General features: G+C 41.8%; 1 protein-coding gene across 1 annotated transcript in view; it reads right to left on the minus strand.

Moving 5' to 3' along the window:
• Window positions 1–23,532, minus strand: part of IBTK (inhibitor of Bruton tyrosine kinase) — a 164,125-nt gene that overhangs the window by 93,529 nt on the left and 47,064 nt on the right. Inside the window, exons 6-12 of the mRNA XM_073626859.1 lie at window positions 22,188–22,358; window positions 17,969–18,086; window positions 17,388–17,568; window positions 17,183–17,306; window positions 14,183–14,360; window positions 11,890–12,043; window positions 4,525–5,133 (exon numbers count right to left, since the gene is read on the minus strand). Coding sequence (XP_073482960.1) covers window positions 4,525–5,133; window positions 11,890–12,043; window positions 14,183–14,360; window positions 17,183–17,306; window positions 17,388–17,568; window positions 17,969–18,086; window positions 22,188–22,358 — 1,535 coding nt within the window. The remainder of the gene's footprint in view (window positions 1–4,524; window positions 5,134–11,889; window positions 12,044–14,182; window positions 14,361–17,182; window positions 17,307–17,387; window positions 17,569–17,968; window positions 18,087–22,187; window positions 22,359–23,532) is intronic.

Raw genomic sequence — 23,532 nt, forward strand, 5'->3', positions numbered from 1 at the left:
AAAATATGCACTGTCACTGTACTAATGGCACTGGCAGGGAAGGGGTTAACATCGGGGGCAAGCAAAGGCTTAACTGTGTGCCTAGCTAATGTTTCATTGTAGTGGGAGAGGTGCTTTTACTAATGGAAGGCATGGATTGGTGTTTCTGCTTTACAGAAACACAGGATCCATGCCTTCTGTACTGACAGAATGGCAATCTGCCTTGTTTACATCTGTCAGTGTACTGAATGATCAGCAGGTCCCGGCAGACATCGGGTCTGCGCGACCCGCTGATCAGCTCCCACTGTGTAAAATCACAGCAGGAGCAAGCCGCCGCCTAAGCGCACTCGTGCCTGATACCTGGAAGTGCAGGATCATGTGTATATATGTGATCCTGCACAGCGCGGCCACCCTGTAGCAGTAAATCTCCAATGGGGCGTTCGGGAAGTGGTTAAGGTAAAAAATGTTTAGGTAACAGTATGCCCCCTTACACTTACCAGAGCCCTCACTCGATCCACCGCTGTGCACATCTGCTGTTCTTCTCCCAGCTCACACTGGCTTGGCTGAAAGCTATGGGAGCCACTGGTTTTAGCTTCTGTCAGTCAAATCCTGTGATGAGGGAGCAGGGGGCAGGGTCAAGATGCACGGTCTATGTCTATAGATGCAGACAGCATGATCCTGCAGGTGTGCCACAGTAGGAAGTGGATTCCTATAGTGGCACATCAAGAAGAAGAGGAGCCAATTTCACCGGCGGGGGACTGGAGAAGCGGAGGATCGGGGGCGCTCTGTGCAATGGAACTGCTGTTTGGTTTTTTAAAAAAATAAGACAAAAGTGTTTACAATCACTTTAATCATTGGGAAGTAACCCAAAAAAGTACACTGAGACAGTATCTAACCCCATTTCGAGTGGCCAATTCTCTTCCCCAGGTTCCCCTCTTTGTTGGAAAGGATGTGGGTCGTTTAATGCACATTTTATGAAAATGTAGAATCCTCAACAGTTTCTGGCAAACAATGTTTCAAATATATCAGAGGTTACAGGAATATTTTTCCCCCGACACCATCACTGGCTATTTCAAATATATGATAAATATCCTGTTACCTATTGTACAATAATTATTCATACTTTTAGTTGCTAAAGTAATAATAACCATCAGGCATTGGAAGCAACAGCTAGCACCTAATCCATCTGAAATCTGTTGATTTGGTCAAAAATTACTATACAACCTACATCCAATCTCCTTACTCGCCTTCTCCTCCAAACTTCTTGAAAGACTGGTCTACAACCGACTAAGTGACCATCTGACCACGAACAAACTTCTTGATCCCCTTCAGTCCGGATTTCGCCCTCAACACTCCACGGAAACTGCTCTCTTTAAACTCTCAAATGACCTACTAACGGCTAAAACCAGTGGACACTATTCTGTACTACTTCTCCTGGATCTCTCTGCTGCCTTTGACACAGTGGACCACCCCCCTCCTCCTCAATAAACTCCACTCCTTTGGTCTCCGTGACTGTACTCTTCGCTGGTTCTCATCCTACCTATCCCACCACTCCTTCAGTGTCGCCTACAACCCTACTTCCTCCTCTCGTCTTCCTTTCTCCATTGGTGTCCCCCAAGGTTCTGTTCTTGGACCTCTCCTTTTCTCAATCCACACCACCTCCCTGGGTCAGTTGATTGCCTCCCACGGCTTTAAATATCATCTCTACGCTGATGACACCCAAATCTATCTCTCCACCCCCCAGCTCTCTCCATCTGTCTCCTCACGCATTACCAACTTACTAGCAGACATATCAGCCTGGATGTCACATCACTTCCTCAAACTCAACCTATCCAAAACCGAGCTCATGATATTTCCTCCCTCAGGTGCCACTTCCCCTGATTTCTCTGTCAATATCAACAGCTCAACTATCAACCCATCTCCCCACGCCAAAGTCCTAGGTGTAATCCTGGATTCTGAACTAACCTTTCGGCTCCACATTCTATCACTATCCAAAATTTGCCACCTCAACCTCCGCAACATCTCCAAGATACGCCCCTTCCTAACCACAAAGGTTCTAATCCACTCCCTGGTCATCTCCCGCCTCGACTACTGCAACTCCCTCCTCACTGGCTTACCTTTAAATAGGCTATCCCCACTTCAGTCCATCATGAATGCTGCTGCCAGGCTCAGCCACCTCACAAACCGCTCAGCGTCTGCCATAACCCTCTGCCAATCCCTCCATTGGCTGCCACTCAGTCACCAAATTAAATTCAAGATCCTAACTATAATTTACAAAGCCATCCACAACCTGGCCCCCAGCTACATCTCTAACCTAGTCTCAAAATACCAACCTAATCATTCTCTTCGCTCCTCCCAAGACCTCCTGCTCTCAAACTCCGTTGTCACCTCATCCCATGCTCACCTTCAGGACTTCTTCAGAGCCTCTCCCATCCTCTGGAATGCTCTACCCCAATCCGTCCGATTTTCTCCTACTTTATCCACTTTCAGACGATCCCTGAAAACTCATCTCTTCGGGGAAGCCTATCTGGCCCCCACCTAACAACTGTACATTTATCTTTTCAATCAGCACATCACCCACAGTTATTACCTCTTGTATCTCTTGACCTTTCCTTTTAGATTGTAAGCTCTAAGGAGCAGGGCCCTCTGATTCCTAGTGTATTGTATTTGTACTGTCTACCCTCAAGTTGTAAAGCGCTACGTAAACTGTTGGCGCTATATAAATCCTGTATTATAATAATAATAATATGGTTGAAAGGTAGACTTGACAACTTTCTTTCATTTGAAATAGCTTGGAAACCTTGGATTTTGTGGACTGTATTACATTTTGTAGACCCTGTGCTACTGAGATCATTATTTGCCATGTATTTTGAATGCTTGTTGTAAACTCTACTCTGCCCCATGTCTTCTGGGCATCTTGGACACCTTCAGTTGCAGGCTCATACGAGAGAAGCTGCTACTAGAGCGCTTTTTCAAGCCCGAAGGGTTCTGCTTAGAAACTGGAAGTCTGCTGACCCCCTTCCTATAAGGAATGGCTGCACTGTATGGGAGAATCGCTCAGATTGGAGAAATATATCTACCAGCACAGGGGTAGACCCCATAAATTTGATAACTTGTGGGGTCTGTGGCTGGACACACCAGGTTTGAGCCAGTTGGAATTGGTGTTGGACAGACTACTAATAGGCCGAGGATAACTCATTTGTTTCATACCTTTGAATATAGGGCAGATATTGCCTACATTGAACTATTTGTATTTTGGTCACCAACAATACTGACAGCAGAGGAATTGCTCCCCTTAATTTTTTATGCATATATCGTTGTCTTTAAAGTGTTTGTTAACCCAAAAAAATAAAAACAGATCCTGTTCTCTTAGAGCATGTTATACAGCACAGTGCTTGTGCGGTGTCATTTGGCCTTCTGTGACACCTAAAAAACCCAAATGATCCTGCCAGTTTCTACCCTCCCCTCTCTGCGCTGACTCTGATGTATCAGGGCTGCTAAGCTCTGACACCCGAGTCATCAGTACGTGCCTCCATCTTCCGCAGGCCTGTGTCTCCTGTGTGCTCTCCCCCCTCCCCTCTCTGTCTGACAGCACCCCGATCCTCTTCTGCTCTAAAAAAAAACAAAACAGACTTTTTCTTCTATAGTTTCTTCTGATATAGCGCACTAAGCCCCCCAGTGAATGTCTTTTTTAAAAATGTGCTGTATAATAGCTTACTTTACAGTGCTGTTCGGCGCTCATGTGACTGCCCGCCGGTCTCTTCCTTTCCTTGTCTCGGCTGACGTCAGTGGGGGTTTCCCAGCACCTCCCCCTGCAGCTATCACATCGGGACAGGAGACCAGCGGGCAGTCAGCTGAGCGCCAGACAGTAAGCTATTATACAGCATATTTTTTATAAATTACATCCACTGGGGAGCTTACTGTTATATATCAGCAGGAATTGTAGAAATTTTTTTTCACATTAACACTTTAAGGTACATGACCTATATGATGTAATTTGTCAATATCTATGGAAGTTATAGATGCCGTCTTGGAAAAACGCTCTGTACCATACTGTTATGTTTTTGTTTCTTTTTCTTAATAAAAAAATTTTCTGATTTAAAAAAAAAAACAAAAAAAAAACAACTATACTCTGCCTTCTAAGGCGCATTTATGTACTTGTGTTGTAAAATCTAATAAAAAAGTGTTAAAAGAAAAATTCTCATGCAAGAATACTCAAATGTTATTCACCATTGTTGCAATCACAAAACATATTTTTTTATCTTATCTAAATGTTATTCTAATAATTTATGCAAACAATTTCTTTGCAAAGAGTTTTTACACATCCCAACTGGCAAGATTTCCAATATTTTCCTATCTCTTTGACACCCATGCATCAAACATGAAATGAGAGCCAGCAATAAAAACCTGAAAAAAAGTTCTCTTTTTTCCCCCATCTAAAGAAAAAACAGTTGTCTATAATAATAATAATTACATTTTTGATCTGTTTACTTTTATAAGGAAAGCCTATGATTTAAACAGTCAATAAAAAGGATAAAGACAAACCTTGAACTCAAATTGCTGAGGCCAAACCTCTTGGCTAGATTTTGCAGCATTTTAACAGGGCTATTTTCTTCGTTAACATATTTGCTCTTTTTGGGCGGCTTTGTTTTGCCTTTTTTCTTGTCACTGTCCGTGCAGATCTGGCTGTTTTTGTACACCTGATAGGCAGATTTGCCTTTAACATCCTCATGAAAACAAATCTTCTGGAAATCTGAAATGATGGTATCCTGATGTTGCTCTATATTTTCTTTGGGGATAAATCTGGATTTGTGACCATGGACCAACATATCACATGTGTCAGTGTAGACAAACTGCAGGATGTAGGTGAAGAGCACTGGGGGGACTTTCTCCAGGACAAACTGATCACACCCTGCTGAATCCTCTCCATTATGGTAGAGCTCTGGAAAGTCAGCTAGGTTGCTGTCACCAGAACAAAACAGCTTACGGAAATAGTCACATTTCATGGCCAATATGTACTTGTGTGCAGAAAAAGTCTGGGAACCCAGCAAGAAAGTCACATCATGAATGTTGTCCATCTCATCTACCTCTATAAGCAGTTTATCGAAATCTTCTGCAAAAATTGAGGAAGACACCATAGGGACTTCAAAAAGGCTAAAATGCAAAATAAAACATCAGCTTTAACTTTTGTGTATTTAATGGAAAGTTGATACAAAAATTCCCTAGCACACTTTTCAAAGTTTTTCTTGTATACATTTGCAAATACATGTATAGCGGTTTTAAAGCAGCAATATATATAATATATATGTAAAGAAAATAACTGTGCTGTATCCTATAAATCCCTAAAAAAAAAAAAATAAAAAAAAAATAAAAGGGCCGCAGCTCTATTGTGAGATATACACAAAAAATAAAGCAATGAAATGTGGGAGCTGCGCTCTTAAAAAAACAAATAAAGTGACAATATGAGCTGTAGCACGATTGGCAAATAATATACAGTGTGTGAATCATCCTTTTTCAGGTGATCCTTTTTCCAACTAGTGATTCTGTTTTTGATTTTTTTCTGACATGTTGGTGTTATATCTTTCACTTGGATGTTAAATCAGTAAATACAGTGGGATAAAACAAAAACTGTCGTCTTCATTTCAGGCTGGAAAGCAACAAAATGTGATTATTTTCTATACCCACTGTATGCCCCAACTAAATATTTATTAATTCAGACTATAAAAGGTTAATTTACAAATAAAATTTAAAAAATCAGATGTAATATTTACCGGCTCTGTGCAGTGATTTTGCACAAAGCAGCCCTGATCCTCCTCTTTTCTGGTCCCCCTCCAGCGCTCCTGGCTCCTCCTCTTTAGCCACTTGGGGGCACTGGTGCGTCCTCCGGGCCAAGCCCCGCAGCTTGGCATGGCTCCCACGCTCTCTTTTTTAGCTCACTGGATGTGATTGACAGTAGCAGTAGCCAATGGCTCCCGCTGCTGTCTCAACCAATGAGGAAAGACAGACCCAGGAGAAGCTCAGCTTCTCTGGATCGAGAGGGAGCTCAGGTGCATGAAGGTAAAAAAAAACAAAAAAACTTGAGCCTTTAAAACCACTTTAAATAGTATGGCAAGCATGTTCTATGACAACATGTAGAGTCTTTTATGAAAATACATACAAAAGGTAGGCACACAGAAAAGTAAATCTGTAATGCATGCACAATCAGTAACATGTTTTATCATATACTGTGTATGCAGAAACAAGATTAAAAACCAACTCCATCTTTCTGTACCTGCCCTCTCATCATAACTTAAAAATCCAGCATACATATCTTAAACTGACAAACTGGATCATTCCTCCTCTTCTCCGGTGTCAGCCTTCAGCGATGTACTTTAGTGTGTACACCATTCTATGCTGCAAATAGGTGATATGTTCAATCCGCACATATACTTCTCACCTGAAAAATTTGGGGTGTGCGGCCAGTGGTACAAAACTGAAGAGAAGGCCAGTATTATAACTGAAGAGAAGGCCAGTATTATAGAAATCATGAGTGCCCTTTGAGTACCTGTGTATTGTGAGTACCGGTATTGCAAAGTACTCGTGTGCTGTGAGGGCCCGTGTGCTGTGAGGGCCCGTGTGCTGTGAGGGCCCGTGTGCTGTGAGGGCCCGTGTGCTGTGAGGGCCCGTGTGCTGTGGGTGCACTAGGAATAGGGTAGGTCAGAAATAGTCTACTCAATTTCCCTAAAAGAATAGAGGGTAAAATGTCCAACAGGATTGGTGATGCCACTCCGTGCACATCCTTTACCATGTATGCGTTCCTTGATGAACCAATCGAGGGCGCATACTGCTGTGCGAGATGTGAGCGAGTGGTTTCTCTGGAAGCCTAGATCCTGGGTCTGGAGAATCAAGTAGCAACACTGAGAAACATTAGCAACCTGGAGAGGAGCTTGGACATTACCCAGCAGGTGGTGGCGGGGGCCAGCCTAGAGGAGGTTGGAGAGATGAAAGCACAGGGACCAGAGGTAGGTAGCTGGGTGACAGAAAGCAGGGGGGGTAGAGGGAAGAGTGTTAGGGAGGCCAGTCCTGAGTTGGTACACCCAAACAAATATGCCAAGTTGCATGATGAAATAAGCTCAGGGGTGGCAGTGCTGGAGCAGGCGCCCTCCCCTAGCTGCCAGGGGAGTGACGGCTCCAATAAGGAGGGAAGCGATGAAACAGGTAAGGCCAGACAAGAGCTAGTAGTGGGAGACTCAATTATTAGGAGAACAGAGAGGGCAACCTGTCAGAAAGACCTGAGTTGCCGAACAGTGTGTTATTTACCGGCTGCTTGGGTTCGGCACATCACGGATCAGGTGGACAGATTATTAGGAGGGGCTGGGGAGGACCCAGCAGTCATGATACACATTGGTATCAATGACCTAGTGAGAGGAAGGTGGAGAATCCTAAAAAACTATTTCAGGAACTTAGGGAATAGATTGAGGAAAAGGACCTCCAAGGTAGTTTTCTCTGAAATACTACCTGTACCTCAAGCAACACCAGAGAAGCAGCAGGAGCTCAGGGAACTGAACAAGTGGCTGAGGAACTGGTGCAGGAAAGAGGGGTTTGGGTTCCTGGAGAACTAGGATGACTTTTCAGTCGGTTACCGGCTCTTTATTAAGGACGGGCTGCACCTTAATGGGGATGGTACAGCCCTATTGGGATGTAAGATGGCCACAAAGCTGGAGGGGGTTTTAAACTAGGTGTTGGGGGGGGGGGATCAGAGAAAGTGATTGCAGACAGGGGAGCAGGTTACAGAGGGTGATAGGAGAATCAGCAGTAGTTATAGCAGTGAAAATATAACCATAACAACTAATCCTGGGGTAAGTGAGTGGGCAATTTAAATTCAAAAACAAAGCCAGGAGAAACAAAGGGGGAAACAATATGCACTCATACAACACTAATGCCCTGTACGCACGACCAGTTTTCCCATCGGAATAAACTCATTTTTTCCAACGGAGTTCAGACGGAATTCCACTCAAGCTGTCTTGCATACACACGGTCACACCAAATTCCAAGCGTCCAGAATGCGGTGACGTACAACACGTACGACGGGACTAGAAAACGGAAGTTCAATAGCCAGTAGCCAATAGCTTCCGTCTCGTACTTGCTTCAGAGCATGCGTTGTTTTTGGTACGTCGGAACAGCATACAGACGATTGGTTTTCCCGATAGGAATTGGTTCCGTCGGAAAAATTTAGAACATTTTCTCTTTCTAGGTCTGTCAGAATTTTCGACGTAAAAAGTCCGATGGGGCATACACACGATTGGAATATACGATGAAAAGCTCCTGTCGGACGTTCCGCTCGTGTGTACACGGCATTAGAGGAGTATAAACAAATTCTAGGAGTCTAGCTATCAAAATAGTGGATCTGGAGCTGCATTACACGAGGAGGACTTAGACTTTGTGGGAATAACTGAAACTTGGTTTGACAGCTCAAACAATTGGCTGGCCAATAACAAGGGGTATTCCTTGTATCGAAAGGACAGGGAAAAAGGAGAAGAGGGGGAGGGGTGTGTCTATATGTCAAAAGTGACGCAAGGGTGGCAGAGAGGAGTGACATTATGTATGGGACTAGGAGGGAGGTGGAATCAGTATGGGTAGAACTTCAAAGAGAAGAAGTAAGTGGGAAATTAACAGTGGGGGTATGCTATGGCCACCCAACATGAAGGAGAAGGAGGAGCTGGAATTACTATCTCAGATAGAAATGGCAGGGAAACAGGGAAATGTAATCATAATGGGGGACTTCAATTATCCAGATATCGACTGGGCAGAGGTAACAGCTCACTCACTAAAGGCCCGTAATTGCATGAATGTTTTACAGGACAACTTCATGTCCCAATTGGTGAACCTGTTTTAGCCTTCTAATGCTGCTTACTGTGATAGCCAGCTATAGATGAGGGCGGTGGCAAGTTTTTTTGTTATTACCAAAGCAGGCAGAATATTAGCATGCATAAAAAAAAGGGATATACTCCAGGGACTGCCACTTTATATAACTCTGGTTAGGCCTCATCTGGAGTTTTCCATCCAGTTCTGGTCACCAGTCCTCCGAAGGGATGTGTTGGAGCTGGAGAGAGTTCAAAGAAGGTCAACTAAACTAAAAAGGGACTGGAGGACCTCAATTACGAGGAATGGCTGCAAACACTAAATTTATTCTCGCTGGAGATGAGACGCTTGAGAGGGGAAATGATAGCGATCTACAAAGATCTCAATTGGGGTTCTCAGCATCGAAAATAAACTATTCAGTCATAGGGAGTGTAAAAGGACACAGGGGCACACCATGAGACCGGAGGAGAAGCGGTTTAACCTTAAACTGCACAGGGGGATCTTCATTGATAGGGCAATAAGGAAGTGGAACTCTCTCCCACAACTGATGGTGGCTGTGAGGAGTATTGATAATTTTAAAAGACTCTTAGATGTACATCTTAAAGGACACAACATACAGGGATATGGGAACACATTAGACGCTGATACACATGCACCTACACAGGTTGAACTGGATGGACTATTGTCTTTTTTCAGCCTTACTGACTATGTAACTATCTAGGTGTTAAAGGACATCTATATCAAGCTATACCTTGACAAAGAAGTCCCTGAGAGCTTAAAGTGGTTGTAGTCAGAAGTTTTATTTTATATTTTATAAAAAGCCTTGTGTGTACAGCAGCCCCCCTCATCCCCCTAATAATTACCAGAGCCCCATCTCTGTCCAGCGATGTCCACGAGTGTCTTGGCCATCCGGGACTCTCCCTCCTGATTGACTGAGACACAACAGCGGCGCCACTGGCTCCCGCTGCTATCAGTCAGTTAGCCAATCAGGAAAGAGAGGGGGTTGGGCCGTACTGCATGGACACACGGAGCTGCAGCTCGACTCTGGTGCCCCCATAGCAAGCTGCTTGCTGCGGGGGCACTCAACAGCAGGGAGGGGCCAGGATAACCAAAGAGGGACCCTAGAAGAGGTGGATCTGGGCTGCTCTGTGCAAAACCACTACACAGAGCAGGTAAGTATAACATGTTTGTTATTTTTATAGCAAAAAAAACGAGACTTTAAATCACTTTAAAATGCTACATTAGTGATTTCTATATTATAGTAAAAAAGCAAAATTACAGAGTGCTGCCCTTTTCTTCTACCATATTCTATGCAGCATTCTCTTGTGAGACCAGGCTAACAGTGGTTGTAGTGTATATGAAACTTACAGTACATTAGTTAATCTATTCATCTATACTGAATTCTCAAAGCTTTAAAAATGAGGACATAACCTTTAATATATCCACATACAGTCAGGTCCATAAATATAGGGACATCGACACAATTCTAATCTTTTTGGCTCTATACACCACCACAATGGATTTGAAATGAAAGATGTGCTTTAACTGCAGACTTTCAGCTTTAATTTGAGGGTATTTACATCCAAATCAGGTGAACGGTGTAGGAATTACAACGGTTTGTATATGTTCCTCCCACTTTTTAAGGGACCAAAAGTAATGGGACAGATTAACAATCATCCATTAAACTTTCACTTTTTAATACTTGGTTGCAAATCCTGTGCAGTCAATTACAGCCTGAAGTCTGGAAAGCATAGACATCACCAGACACTGGGCTTCATCCCTGGTGATGCTCTGCCAGCCTCTACTGTCTTCAATTCCTGCTTGTTCTTGGGGCAAGTTCTTGGGGCAGGTAGGTGTATGTGTGTCAAAGACAACAATCAAGAGAAGACTTCACCAGAGTAAATTTCACCAGCTTTCAGATTAAAACTGAAAGTCTGCAGTTAAAGCACATCTTGTTTGTTTAATTTAAAATCCATTGTGGTGGTGTATAGAGCCAAAAAGATTAGAATTGTGTCGATGTCCCAATCTTTATGGACCTGACTGTAAATCATTTATATACTTTAAAAAAAAAAAAAAAACATAAAAAACAATATGAGTAACATTACAACTCACTATCAAACACAAAAGGACTAAAATGAACTTGCTTTTTATCCGAGTATACGATTACATAGTATATCTACAAAATTTCCAAACGAGCAAGCAATTCCCAGAGGAATCATTTGTTCTGTTTATTTTTATAACAGAAGTAAAGCCGAAACCTCTGATGGGTAGCATTTTTTTTTCCTTCTCAGTTTAACGTTAGCCACTATGAGTGGTCTTTCCTATCCATCTTTTTCAAGCTTCCATATTAGCCATCCTCAGGTTTAACCGCTTATCAACCTCTATACATTTGATACATTCCCTACCATTTACGAGTAATTAAAGAGGTTCTAAAGCCAAAAACATTTTTTATTTTAATGCATTCCCTGCATTAAGATAAAAAAAACATTTTGTCACTTGCTGTGCCCACAACCCCTGCCCCTCAAAACTTACCTGAGTCCTGCATCAATCCAGTGTTCCCTGTCTCTCTCTTCTCACAGGAAGATCAGGCAGCAGTGGGAGCATCCCGCTGCTGTCAGTAAATTACTGTGATCAGAGTGGGGGATGGGGCCGTATGCCTGTCCCCATAGCAAATGGGGTTAGACATGGAAGAGGAGGAGCCAAGATCACCAGTGGAGGACCCCAGAAAAGGAGGTTCGAAGCCTCTTTGTGCAATACCATTACATATAGCAGGTGAGTATATTATGTTTTATTTTTTTAATTTAAAAAAATTGCCTTTAGAAACACTTTAATCTACCACTGACTGTCCCATGTATATGAAAAGACATACTGTAGTCCTGCTTTGATTGTCTCAACCATACAAATGCAGTTGAGTTGTGCCACAATTGGATCTTACAAGTTTTGGCCAAATTATTTACACGTTCTAACTGCCAGGTACATGGGGTCAAATGTCAAAACTTACTTTAAAATACTTTTTTTCTAAATTTCTTCTAAAAACGAGCAATTAAATGAACATGCATGGGACATTACCTTGTTTTTGGATCAGACTGTAACACGGCAAAGTTACATCCATTAGGATCTGATGTGACACTAACAGCCCTGTGAACAAAGGGAAGCTTCTGAAGAGAAATTCGCTCATAAACACTGTTGGAATCACTGTGAATGGGGTCTGTTATAGAGGGATCTAAAAGAAAAAGGGGTAATATGGTAAGGTAAGGTAATATGTACAACAGGCAGGCTAAAGCAGACAAGGCAATAACAATGTTCTTTTTTACAGAAAATATAATAAGTAGTGCATTAAACAAAAGACTAGATAATATACTGGGGACATTTATCAATTCTGTCACACAGTCTGGCAATGCTAGGCAGGAGAAGTGAGACAGACTTATGCTAATTAGGCAGCTTCATTCATAAATTTCTTCCTCTGCTGCTCTCAGGTAGCACTGTGATTCTATAAAAACTGTCCCTGGCCACTTCTTAATTGAGCATCTGTTTTTACAAATAATCTGTCTCATATCCGGTGGTAAAACGGTCACGGCTCTGTGCAAATCTGTTGCAGCATCCTGACCAGGATTACAGGTGCTGGGGTCGCAAATACGCATAAAAACTGTCACATTAGGGCTGATTTACTAAAACTGGAGAAGACAATCTGGTGCAGCTGTAAATAGAAACCAATCAGATTCCAGTATTTTTTTTTTTGTAACAGCTTAATTGAACAAGCTGAAATTAGAAGCTGATTGGCTACCACGCACAGCTGCACCAGATTTTACACGCTCCAGTTTTAGTAAATCATCCCAATAGACTCTGCTAACTGACAGGCAGTCTGATTTGCATCTACATTTATTGCTAATTTGCTTGATAAGTCTCTCATTGTGCTATAGACACTCATAATATTCTGAATTTACACCCTTGAATTGTTTTTTTTTCTCTCCTTTTCAGAACAGAAGCATCAGGCTGAGTATCTTGCTGATGGGTTGTTGCATTACTCTTGCCTGAGCTCAAGGTGTTGATAACAGACACTTTAAAAACACTATATAATAAAGGTGCTGTCATTATTGAATGAACAAAGCCAAAAGCTTTGTTAAATGATAGTTCTCCTTCCTCCAGCAGTCGAGTGTAAATTATCAGCCCTGACAGGTCAATCACTATGGGGGATTTACAACCCCGACACTGAGCTGACATTTCTGTTCCAACAAGGAGGAAATAACAACCGTACCTATATCTGAGAGACATGTTTGCACTATTAGACTTAAAAGACAAGATTTAGGCCTCATACATGCAGACGTTTTAAAAAACGGGCTGTAAAGCTAGTAACAACACCTGGAAAAAAGCAGCGTTAAAAACACGATTTTATTAGCGTTTTGATTTGGCGTCAAAGCGCGTTTAACGTTGTTTGTAAGCGTTAACGCCAAGGTGCGTTTTTTTTTACAAAAACATCCCTCTGCTGTTTTCCACTCCCAAATTTCCCACATAAACATTTTTACAGCTGAAGACGCTAAAAAACATCGGTATAGCGACAACGCACGTTTTGGAGCTTTTTTCGGCGTCAAAACAGCTCTAGCGCTGGAGCCTCAGAACGCGCTGGTCCTTGTTTTTTTTGGAGCTTAAAAACGACCGTGCCTGTTACAGCTTAAAAACGCCATGGTGTGTATGAGCCCATTGAATAACATGGAGTGGCGTTTTTAAGCAGCAAAAAAAGCTCAAAAAATCAGCTGTTAAAATGTCCGTGTATGAGGCCTTAGATTCCTGCAAATGTGTTTTCTTGACTGGTTCTAGTTATGTAGTTTGGCTTCACCTAAGAGTTAAAAACACTTGCATTCAGAGTTACCAACATGAACTTAGAATGAATAATGCATTTGTGTTTAAAGGATTTATTACAATAATATTTTAGTTATAGGTGGAGTCTGGTAGGTTCAGTCACCTACTGGTTTCTTTGATCTTTTATAGTAGGGGTAGGCAATCTCGGCCCTCCAGCTGTCTTGAAACTACAAGTCCCATGAGACATTGCAAGACCCTGACAATCACAGGCATGATGGGATTTGTAGTTTCATCACAGCTGGAGGGCCGAGGTTGCCTACCCCTGTTTTAAAGGACACCAACAGTTAGACCTCCCAACAGGGAGCAGGTGACCTGGGAACTCAAGCAAAGAAATTTCCAAGAGACATATGAAACAGTCAGGGGGTTTAACACTTCAGAATCTAAGAAACACTGATATCTGTTCTGGGTGCACTGACCCTTTAATTGCCATTCTGTTCTATTACTTGCCACAATAATTTTTTGAAGCAGGTTACTTGACAGAATTTTTCCATTTCCAAAAAATTACCTTTTTTATCCGTGTAGTTTTTCTTCTCACATATCCACTTTCCAGTAAACCCTTCACCTTCGTGAGTGACAAACAGCATTTCATTCTTATTAAGGGCAAAATCAGTCATAAACACCTGGCGGCCATAAACCCAACGACATTGCTTCAGGGAACTGCTGGAAGATTTCCAGCAAAAAACCTACAAATAAATTGAGAAACTTATAGTACAGCAGAACAAATCATGACAAAAATGTAGTAACACCTAATTGCCTAACGTTGATTCATTTATTTTGGCATAATGAATATATGAAACAAATCCCTCTACATAAGTTGTACCCGTCTATCTACAATCTTCTCTTCTCTACATCTGTTCAAAGTGCTGAATTTTAAAGCTTGTTTGAGAGTTCAGAAAAAACAGGGCAGAGAGTTGAAGTTACACTCAGTAAGGAGAGCTCTGAGAGCTGATTGGAGGAAAGGGGCACACACCCCTTTACACAGCACACAGGAACAGAGCTGAGGCTGTCAATCAGCTGGAGCTCCCTACCCTGTCACCTTTTTTTCTCGGTGTCAGGTAAACCAAAATCAGAAGTGACTTATGCTGATAGCCGTCTGGGTAGCAGACAGAAGTGACACTTGGTGCTCTTAATTGAGACAAGTACACACTATAGAAGGATATGCTTTGTTCATATTTCATGTTTGAGGTTTACAACCACTTTAAGTGACACTGAAGTTACTCATTTAAAGTGGGGATTCATAGACTTTGTAACCAAAGACCCAAATAGGAGAACTGCTATTTGTACTAGGACCCAATAAGGGAATTAGTATCAAAATGTTAGCAAAGCCAAACAGAAAAATAACAATGCTTGTATAACCCACTGTGAGAGCTCTTTAACATTTCTGTAAGCTTTACTAAAGCAGAAATACCTTCTTTATTATATATTTTTACCATCACCAACTATTGTCAGGGTCTCTTTACCTCCCAACTTTGTCTAATTTACTCTGCCCCTTGCCTTGAATGCTCTCTAGTCCTCAATATGTCTCTGTGCTGTCTATCATATTAGTTTATTATCTATTTCTGAGAGGGGTGGTGGTGCTGTGGGTGGGAATACTTTTAGTTTTCATCCCATAGAAACGAATGTGCTCTATGCTACATTAACCACGTTGATTATAGGCTATATTTCAGATTCAGGTAGTATACAACCAGGACACATTTAATACATAGTCATGCGGTGGTCTCATCACTAACAAAGCCTTGACCTATAGTTTATGACACTGATTTAGAAGAGAAGCGTTGAGGCAGTTGTCAAAAGCGTACAGTATGTATTGCTAAAACTGTTATTATTTGTTTTGTAACAGTAGAGAAGGGTTGAAACCCAACAATTTCTTTTTTGTAATCTGGAAAAAAATGCAAGTAAAAAGGAACAAAGTAAAGAGCTTTTCCCTCAGACTGTGGTAATTGGAAAATGTATCAACATTAGATGACTTCTCTTGTATTCCTGTTCCAGTGACAAATCAAAATGTTGGATATTTCTAACTTTCAGTCTTGACCACAGTTGTCACCAACACAAATGAAGACTGGGAAATCTCCACAGTGGGGACAAAGGCAACAATAAAAACTTGACATAGTCTCTAACTCATCACCTCGTTCTCCAAAATGTAAATATATATTTTTTTTGGCTTTAAATACATTATAAAATGACAGTTTTGGGAGAAGGTTAAAGCTGAACTTCAGCTTTTGCTACACTTTTACATAGTGGCCCAAACAAACTATGTCCCTCACGAACATGTGAGGTCCCTGGATGTGCTGTATAAACTGTATGTAGCTGAGGCTACAGCATACCATACTGTGTTCTGGGTTCCAGCCGAGACCTTCCCATCTCATACCCGGGAACAACACTATCTGATTGGCACTCAGCCATTCATAGAAAGTGATGTATTCTAGCAATGAATGCAAAGCTTCCTCTGATTGGCTAATTCAGAGAGGCAGGCTGATGATGGCACAATCTCTGACTCAGCCAATCAGAGGAAGCTTTGCATTCATTGCTACAATACATCGCTTTGTCTGAATGGCTGAGTGCCGATCAGATAGACTCTACAGTGTTCTGGGAATGACAGGAAGTCTCGGCTCGAACTCAGAACACAGTATGGTATGCTGTAGCCTCAGCTACATACAGTTTATACAGCACATCCAGCGGCCTCACATATTAGTGAGGGAAATAGTTTGTTTGGGCCACTATGTAAAAGTGTAGCACAAGCTGAAGCACATCACGTTAGTGAGGGAAATAGTTTGTTTGGGCCAGCTAGGCCCAAACAAACTATGTAAAGTGTAGCAAGCCAGCTAGGCCCAAACAAACTATGTAAAGTGTAGCAAGCCAGCTAGGCCCAAACAAACTATGTAAAGTGTAGCAAAAGCTGGAGTTCAGCTTTAAACGTCAAAGCAATAGTTTAAAGTCAATCTGTGCCTTGCCCTCAACAATGCAGATCACTGCAGTCGTATAGGCATACCTTTTTGCTTCCCTACTGTTCTATGCAGCCACACTTATTCACCTGAACTTTAAACAGGGGTATGGACTCCCTGTTTGGCAACCCCTGATGGGCTCATTGTAATGAGCCCTACATACCCTAAAGTACCATGTATTTCCTTTGGTTCCCAGCACTGAACAGGGCAGTAGAGGCATGATTGAAAGGTAAGTATATGTGGCTGAGTATGATGAGATTAAAGCAAACCTGAAGACTGAGGTTGAGGTTAGGCAGTAGTTTAGGGCCGATTGCTGGGGAAGTTTAAGAGGTAAAATGACAGCTTAGGGCTAAATGTGTTGGCTTTGTTCACATGATTTCATGGAGGTACTACACCCCCATAAATGTAGTCATTGTCAAAAAGGTTGTAATTATAGTCCAAATGTACTAGATCTTTTTTAGAAAATATCCAGCATTACTTTAGTGGTTTGAAAAAATAAAAAAATAAAAATAAAGTCCACTATGGCACACATTTCTTGTGTCAAGGTCTAAGGGAAAACATACTCTTCCAGCTTGATCCAAGGCAAGCAAACTAACAGACTGGCCACCATTTTCTTTGAGATGCTGTGTATCTGCTTTCTGATCCAAATACCCTCCGGAAACAAGGACCTTTTTTAAGTTAAGTTGCCTAAAAGAGAAAAAACTGTTCATATAGCAGTACTGACAAAATATACCACAGATGTGTAAGAGATATACAGAAATGTCTCACTTCGAAGCTAGTTTCTTGCACTGGTACTCTGTAAGAAGGTATATATCTCCTCTTTCAGTAACACAGACTGTAGCTCCATCACTAGCAGCCACAAGAGATATGTTAATGTCTTTATGATGAAGAGCAGAGACTTGTCGAGGACAGCTGACAAGCTTTTCTCCATTGGGGTCCACCAGGTATCCTAGAAGAACCAAGCCATTAGTTTTTCATGACAGAGTTCAAAGGGAAAGCTGTTGTGATACAAAAATATGAGGACTGCAGCTGCTGTCCTTATTCGGAAAACACAAGCTCCCTGGCTTATATGTCAACATCTGGCTTCAATACACCTAGTCATTGACCAGGAATAAGTCAGAGAAGTAAGAATTCCTTCATTGCATACATTTTCCCAATTGGTCAGGAACACACAAAGTGGTAAAAGCAAGAGGGTAAAAATGACAGCCAGACAACCAACATTTTCAGGAGAAGTCAGCAAGTGTGGCTTCCATGCTTCTCTCATGACAGGATTCATTTAAAAGGGAAATGCAGTAAAAAGCATTTTCACTGTGAACGACAGCAAAAAAAATTCTATTATGATTCCGTACCTAATTGACCTCCATTTAGTCCCATTGTATACACTGCATCTTTAGTCCACAGGACAGTGTGAAACCTTCCAGCTGTCACCCCTAGGACAGATTTGCCTTTCAAGGTTTTGGCTTGAACCTGTAGAAACAAAGTATATTGCTAAAAAAAATACTTAAATATGACCTGATTATTTTCCTCTGTAGTTAATCACAGAAGCTAGATCACTTTCCTGTCCTAATCTGTGATTGGGCAGTTAAGAGGAAGCAACAGACCAATGTTTTTTCTGCATTGTCCATCTGTCAATATCGGTCTTGTTAGTACATGTAAATACAGTACACCTGATTGGCTACCAGGGCTCTCCCTCCCTCTTCCAGTTGGAGTGCTAGATGGGATAAGAGGAGACTGAAGTCAAATATAACTTTGGAATTTACACTGACTGCACTTAAAGTATTTAATGCATACACAGCTGCACTCTTTGTGCTCAGCTTTAAAGTGTATTTAAACCATAACAAACGTCCTCTTTTTAGTCTCGGTTCACAATATGAACCGCATGTGAATTGCATAGGAACTGCACAGCCTCCCCTGTGTGTCATATGCGATTCAGTGCAGTGCGATTTGAGCCCATTCATTTTGAATGGGCTCAAATTGCACATCACACCAAAGTCGTGCATACATCCATTTTGGTACTGCACTGCAACATGGTACTTTTGTACTATGTGATCTAGTACTATCCGATGTGGGAAAACATATGCATTTGTGACCTAGGTTTGGGGTGGTGTTAAGATTGCACTGACACCCATTTACATGCGGTCCACGGAAATGCACACAGATCGTGGGGTTTCCTGCACCACGCTTGTTTGACCCTAGGATTAGTCTGTTAAATATACACTTATAAATGTTACGTTATATTTGTTTGATAAGTGCAAACATATCTGCTGATCCTGACAAAAATCATAGTTACATAGTTACATAGTAGGTGAGGTTGAAAAAAGACACAAGTCCATCAAGTCCAACCTATGTGTGTGATTATGTGTCAGTATTACATTACATATCCCTGTATATTGCGGTCATTCAGGTGATTATCTAATAGTTTCTTGAAGCTATCAATGCTCCCCGCTGAGACCACCGCCTGTGGAAGGGAATTCCACATCCTTGCCGCTCTTACAGTAAAGAACCCTCTACCCTCTACGTAGTTTAAGGTTAAACCTCTTTTCTTCTAATTGTAATGAGTGGCCACGAGTCTTATTAAACTCTCTTCTGCGAAAAAGTTTTATCCCTATTGTGGGGTCACCAGTACAGTATTTGTAAATTGAAATCATATCCCCTCTCAAGCGTCTCTTCTCCAGAGAGAATAAGTTCAGTGCTCGCAACCTTTCCTCATAACTAAGATCCTCCAGACCCTTTATTAGCTTTGTTGCCCTTCTCTGTACTCGCTCCATTTCCAGCACATCTTTTGAGGACTGGTGCCCAGAACTGGACAGCATACTCCAGGTGCGGCCGGACCAGAGTCTTGTAGAGCGGGAGAATTATCGTTTTATCTCTGCAGTTGATCCCCCTTTTAATGCATGCCAATATTCTGTTTGCTTTATTAGCAGCAGCTTGGCATTGCATGCCATTGTTGAGCCTATCATCTACTAGGACCCTGGTCCCTTTTCCATCCTAGATTCCCCCAGAGGTTCTCCCCCCAGTGTATAGATTGCATTCATATTTTTGCCACCCAAATGCATTATTTTACATTTTTCTACATTGAACCTCATTTGCCATGTAGTCGCCCACCCCATTAATTTGTTCAGGTCTTTTTGCAAGATTTCCACATCCTGCAGAGAAGTTATTGCCCTACTTAGCTTAGTATCGTCTGCAAATACAGAGGTTGAACTGTTTATCCCATCCTCCAGGTCGTTTATGAACAAATTAAATAGGATTGGTCCCAGCACAGAACCCTGGGGAACCCCACTACCCACCCCTGACCATTCTGAGTACTCCCCATTTATCACCAACCTCTGAACACGCCCTTGTAGCCAGTTTTCAATCCATGTACTCACCCTATGGTCCATGCCAACGCACCTTATTTTGTACAGTAAACGTTTATGGGGAACTGTGTCAAATGCTTTTGCAAAATCCAGATACACCACGTCTACGGGCCTTCCTTTATCTAGATGGCAACTCACCTCCTCATAGAAGGTTAATAGATTGGTTTGGCAAGAACAATTCTTCATGAATCCATGCTGATTACTGCTAATGATATCATTCTTATTACTAAAATCTTGTATATAGTCCCTTATCATCCCCTCCAAGAGTTTACATACTATTGATGTTAGGCTAACTGGTCTGTAATTCCCACTGATGTTTTTTGGGCCCTTTTTAAATATTGGTGCTACATTGGCTTTTCTCCAATCAGCTGGTACCATTCCAGTCAATAGACTGTCTGTAAAAATTAGGAACAACGGTCTGGCAATCACCTGACTGAGTTCCCTAAGTACCCTCGGATGCAAGCCATCTGGTCCCGGTGATTTATTAATGTAAAGTTTCTCAAGTCTAATTTTAATTCCGTCCTCTGTTAACCATGTAGGTGCTTCCTGTGTTGTGTCATGAGGATAAACACTGCAGTTTTGGTTACTGAAGCCCCCCGATTCACTCGTGAAGACTGAGGAGAAGAATAAATTCAATACCTTTGCCATCTCCCCATCCTTTGTAACCAGATGTCCTTCCTCATTCTTTATGGGGCCAATATGGTCTGTCCTCCCTTTTTTACTGTTTACATACTTAAAGAATTTCTTGGGATTTTTTTTGCTCTCCTCCGCTATGTGTCTTTCATGTTCTATCTTAGCCATCCTAATTGCACCCTTACATTTCTTATTGCATTCTTTATAAATTCTGAATGCTGAGGATGATCCCTCAACCTTGTATTTTTTGAAGGCCTTCTCCTTTGCTTTTATATGCATTTTTACATTGGAGTTAAGCCATCCAGGATGTTTGTTCGTTCTTTTAAATTTATTACCCAATGGGATACATTGGCTAATGCCCTGATTTAATATGCTCTTAAAGCAAACCCATCTCTCCTCCGTATTCTTTGTTCCTAATATTTTATCCCAATTTATGCCTTTTAGCAAGGTTTGTAGTTTAGGGAAGTTGGCTCTTTTGAAATTCAGTGTCTTTATGTTCCCTTCATGTTTCCTATTTGTGTGATTTATACTGAAACTAATTGACCTGTGATCGCTGTTACCTAAATTGCCCCGTATTTCCACATCTGTTATCAGGTCTGTATTGTTGGTAATCAGGTCAGTAGATCTAGTAATGTTTTATTTCTAGTTGGTGCGTCTACCATCTGACCCATAAAATTGTCCTGCAAGACACTAAGGAACTGGCGAGCCTTAAATGAATGCGCGGTTCCCTCCGCCCAGTCTATGTCTGGATAATTAAAATCCCCCATTATGATAACACTTCCCATCCTCGCTGCTAATCCAATTTGTGATAGGACATCCGTCTCCACTTCCTCCCTCAGGTTAGGGGGCCTATAGCATACTCCCAGTATTATTTTCCCCTTAGCTTCATCCCTTTGGAGCTCTACCCATAAAGATTCCACCTCCTCCCTAGCCCCCTCAGTGATGTCATCTCTCACATTCACTTGTACATTATTCTTGATATATAGGCATACCCCTCCCCCTTTTTTACCCTCTCTATCCTTGCAGTATAGGGTATACCCTTGAATGTTTGCCAGCCAATCATGAGAGCTGTTGAACCAGGTCTCTGAAATTCCCACAAAATCCAAATCCTCCTTGTACAACAGTATCTCTAGTTCACCCATCTTGTCCGCCATGCTCCTGGCATTAGTGAACATGCCACATAGTTTAGACCGGTCGCATATTGTCCTCGTATTGGGTGTTTCAAGATTGCAACTAGGACTTGCTTCTATACTCACCTTGTGTTTTTGTGCTTTGGTTAACCTACCACTAATGCCCCCACTACTACCCTCTGGAATATCTTCCGCGCTGGCTATCACTGTCTCTGGACCCTCCCCCCCATCGCCTAGTTTAAAAACCCCTCTAACCCCTCTAAATCGAGTAACCAAGGCTTCCCATAATGGTACAATCACATTCCCATTTGTGTTAGATACACTATTACTCTATAGCACACCACACTGTAAGCAATATAATTAAACCATAGGCTCAGAAGGACATTTTATATGAAATGTGCACATCAATGCCTACAAATGACTCTTTTTAAAAGAAATACTCATACCTGTCTGGGTAAATTACAACTGGAAGGGGGAGGTAATATGCCTAGTTGATGAAAAGTGTTTAGGCCAAATGTGTACACATATCCATCCTCTGTCAATACTACTGTATGGTCTTTGGCAGCAGCCACCTGATTGCAAGGGTGACCAGTAAGACCTTCCACCAATCTTGGTACCTTGAAAGAAAGAAAGAAAACATGAAATATGTACAAGGGATATACTAAATATATAAAACAGAAATAAAAACTGTGAAATTTCACTTTGAATTGAAACTGGACTCTGGTTAAATAAATTATCATTGCCTTTATAGGTTAGATTGAAAGAATTTTAGTTGCTTTAGTAGGCCGAGATTACAATTTTGAAAGTAAATAGTTGTAAGGAGCCACTGAAAGAAAGCGTGATCTTGCGCAATAAAACTTAGGTTTACTGAAGAAATTAAAAACATACATACTCAGGTAAAATCAGTAAAGTAGGGCACATGGTGCACAGCCAGATGATGAAATAACAAAAACAAGTATAAGGCCTCATGCACACAGAACTTATTTGCAGCTGCTCCTAGAGGCATATAACATTTTTTTTCTTGCCTAAACTCCCCTCCATGTTATTCTATGTGTCCATGCACACATAGGCTTTTGGCAGTGTATAGTTGCAGGAGCTTTTAGAGGCAAAAAAAATAAAAACCCCACTGCCAGTGCGTCTAGGAACAGCAGAGGTTAAGCAGAAAAACGCTTGATGCTACTAAAAGCTGCTAAATGTGCCTAAACGCTAGGTGAGTTTAGCGCTTGAGTATTAACTAATTTCAATGGTCAGAATAAATTATTTATTCGAATTGACGCTCAAGAGTATGATGCCTGTAAAAGCTCCTAGAAGCTTGCAAAAGCGCTACTGGCTTCCAAGAGAGTTAAATAAATGTCCTGTGTGCATGAGACCTAAGGGTCGGGGCACTGCTGCAGAAAAGTGGTGTCTTTCTCCTTTTCCTCCTATCAGGTTTGCAGACTGGGCGGCAGGGGTGAGGAAAAAAAAAAAAAAAAAAAAAGCCGTCTCTGTACAGCATTCCACTACAGGTTTTTACCAACTATAGAAAAGCACAGGTGTGGAGAGCTAGGGCAGCTGCAGATCATGAGGTCCACTGAAAGCTGCTGTCAGCTGCCACTGTTGTACTATCATAGCTATAATCTAGCCAACTTAACCTTTTCCCAATCGCACCAGCATCCCTTATAAAAATCCTGAACACCACCCACATGAACACTGTGACCGTGTCACAGTGGTCACAGGATCTGGAGCCCATCCAGTCAGCTACCAATCATTCGTAGGGGACCAAGAGCTATCTTTCACAGCTTGGTCTTGTTG

This window comes from Aquarana catesbeiana, linkage group LG04 (genome assembly GCF_042186555.1).
Source record: "Aquarana catesbeiana isolate 2022-GZ linkage group LG04, ASM4218655v1, whole genome shotgun sequence".
NCBI classification, from domain to species: Eukaryota; Metazoa; Chordata; class Amphibia; order Anura; family Ranidae; genus Aquarana; species Aquarana catesbeiana.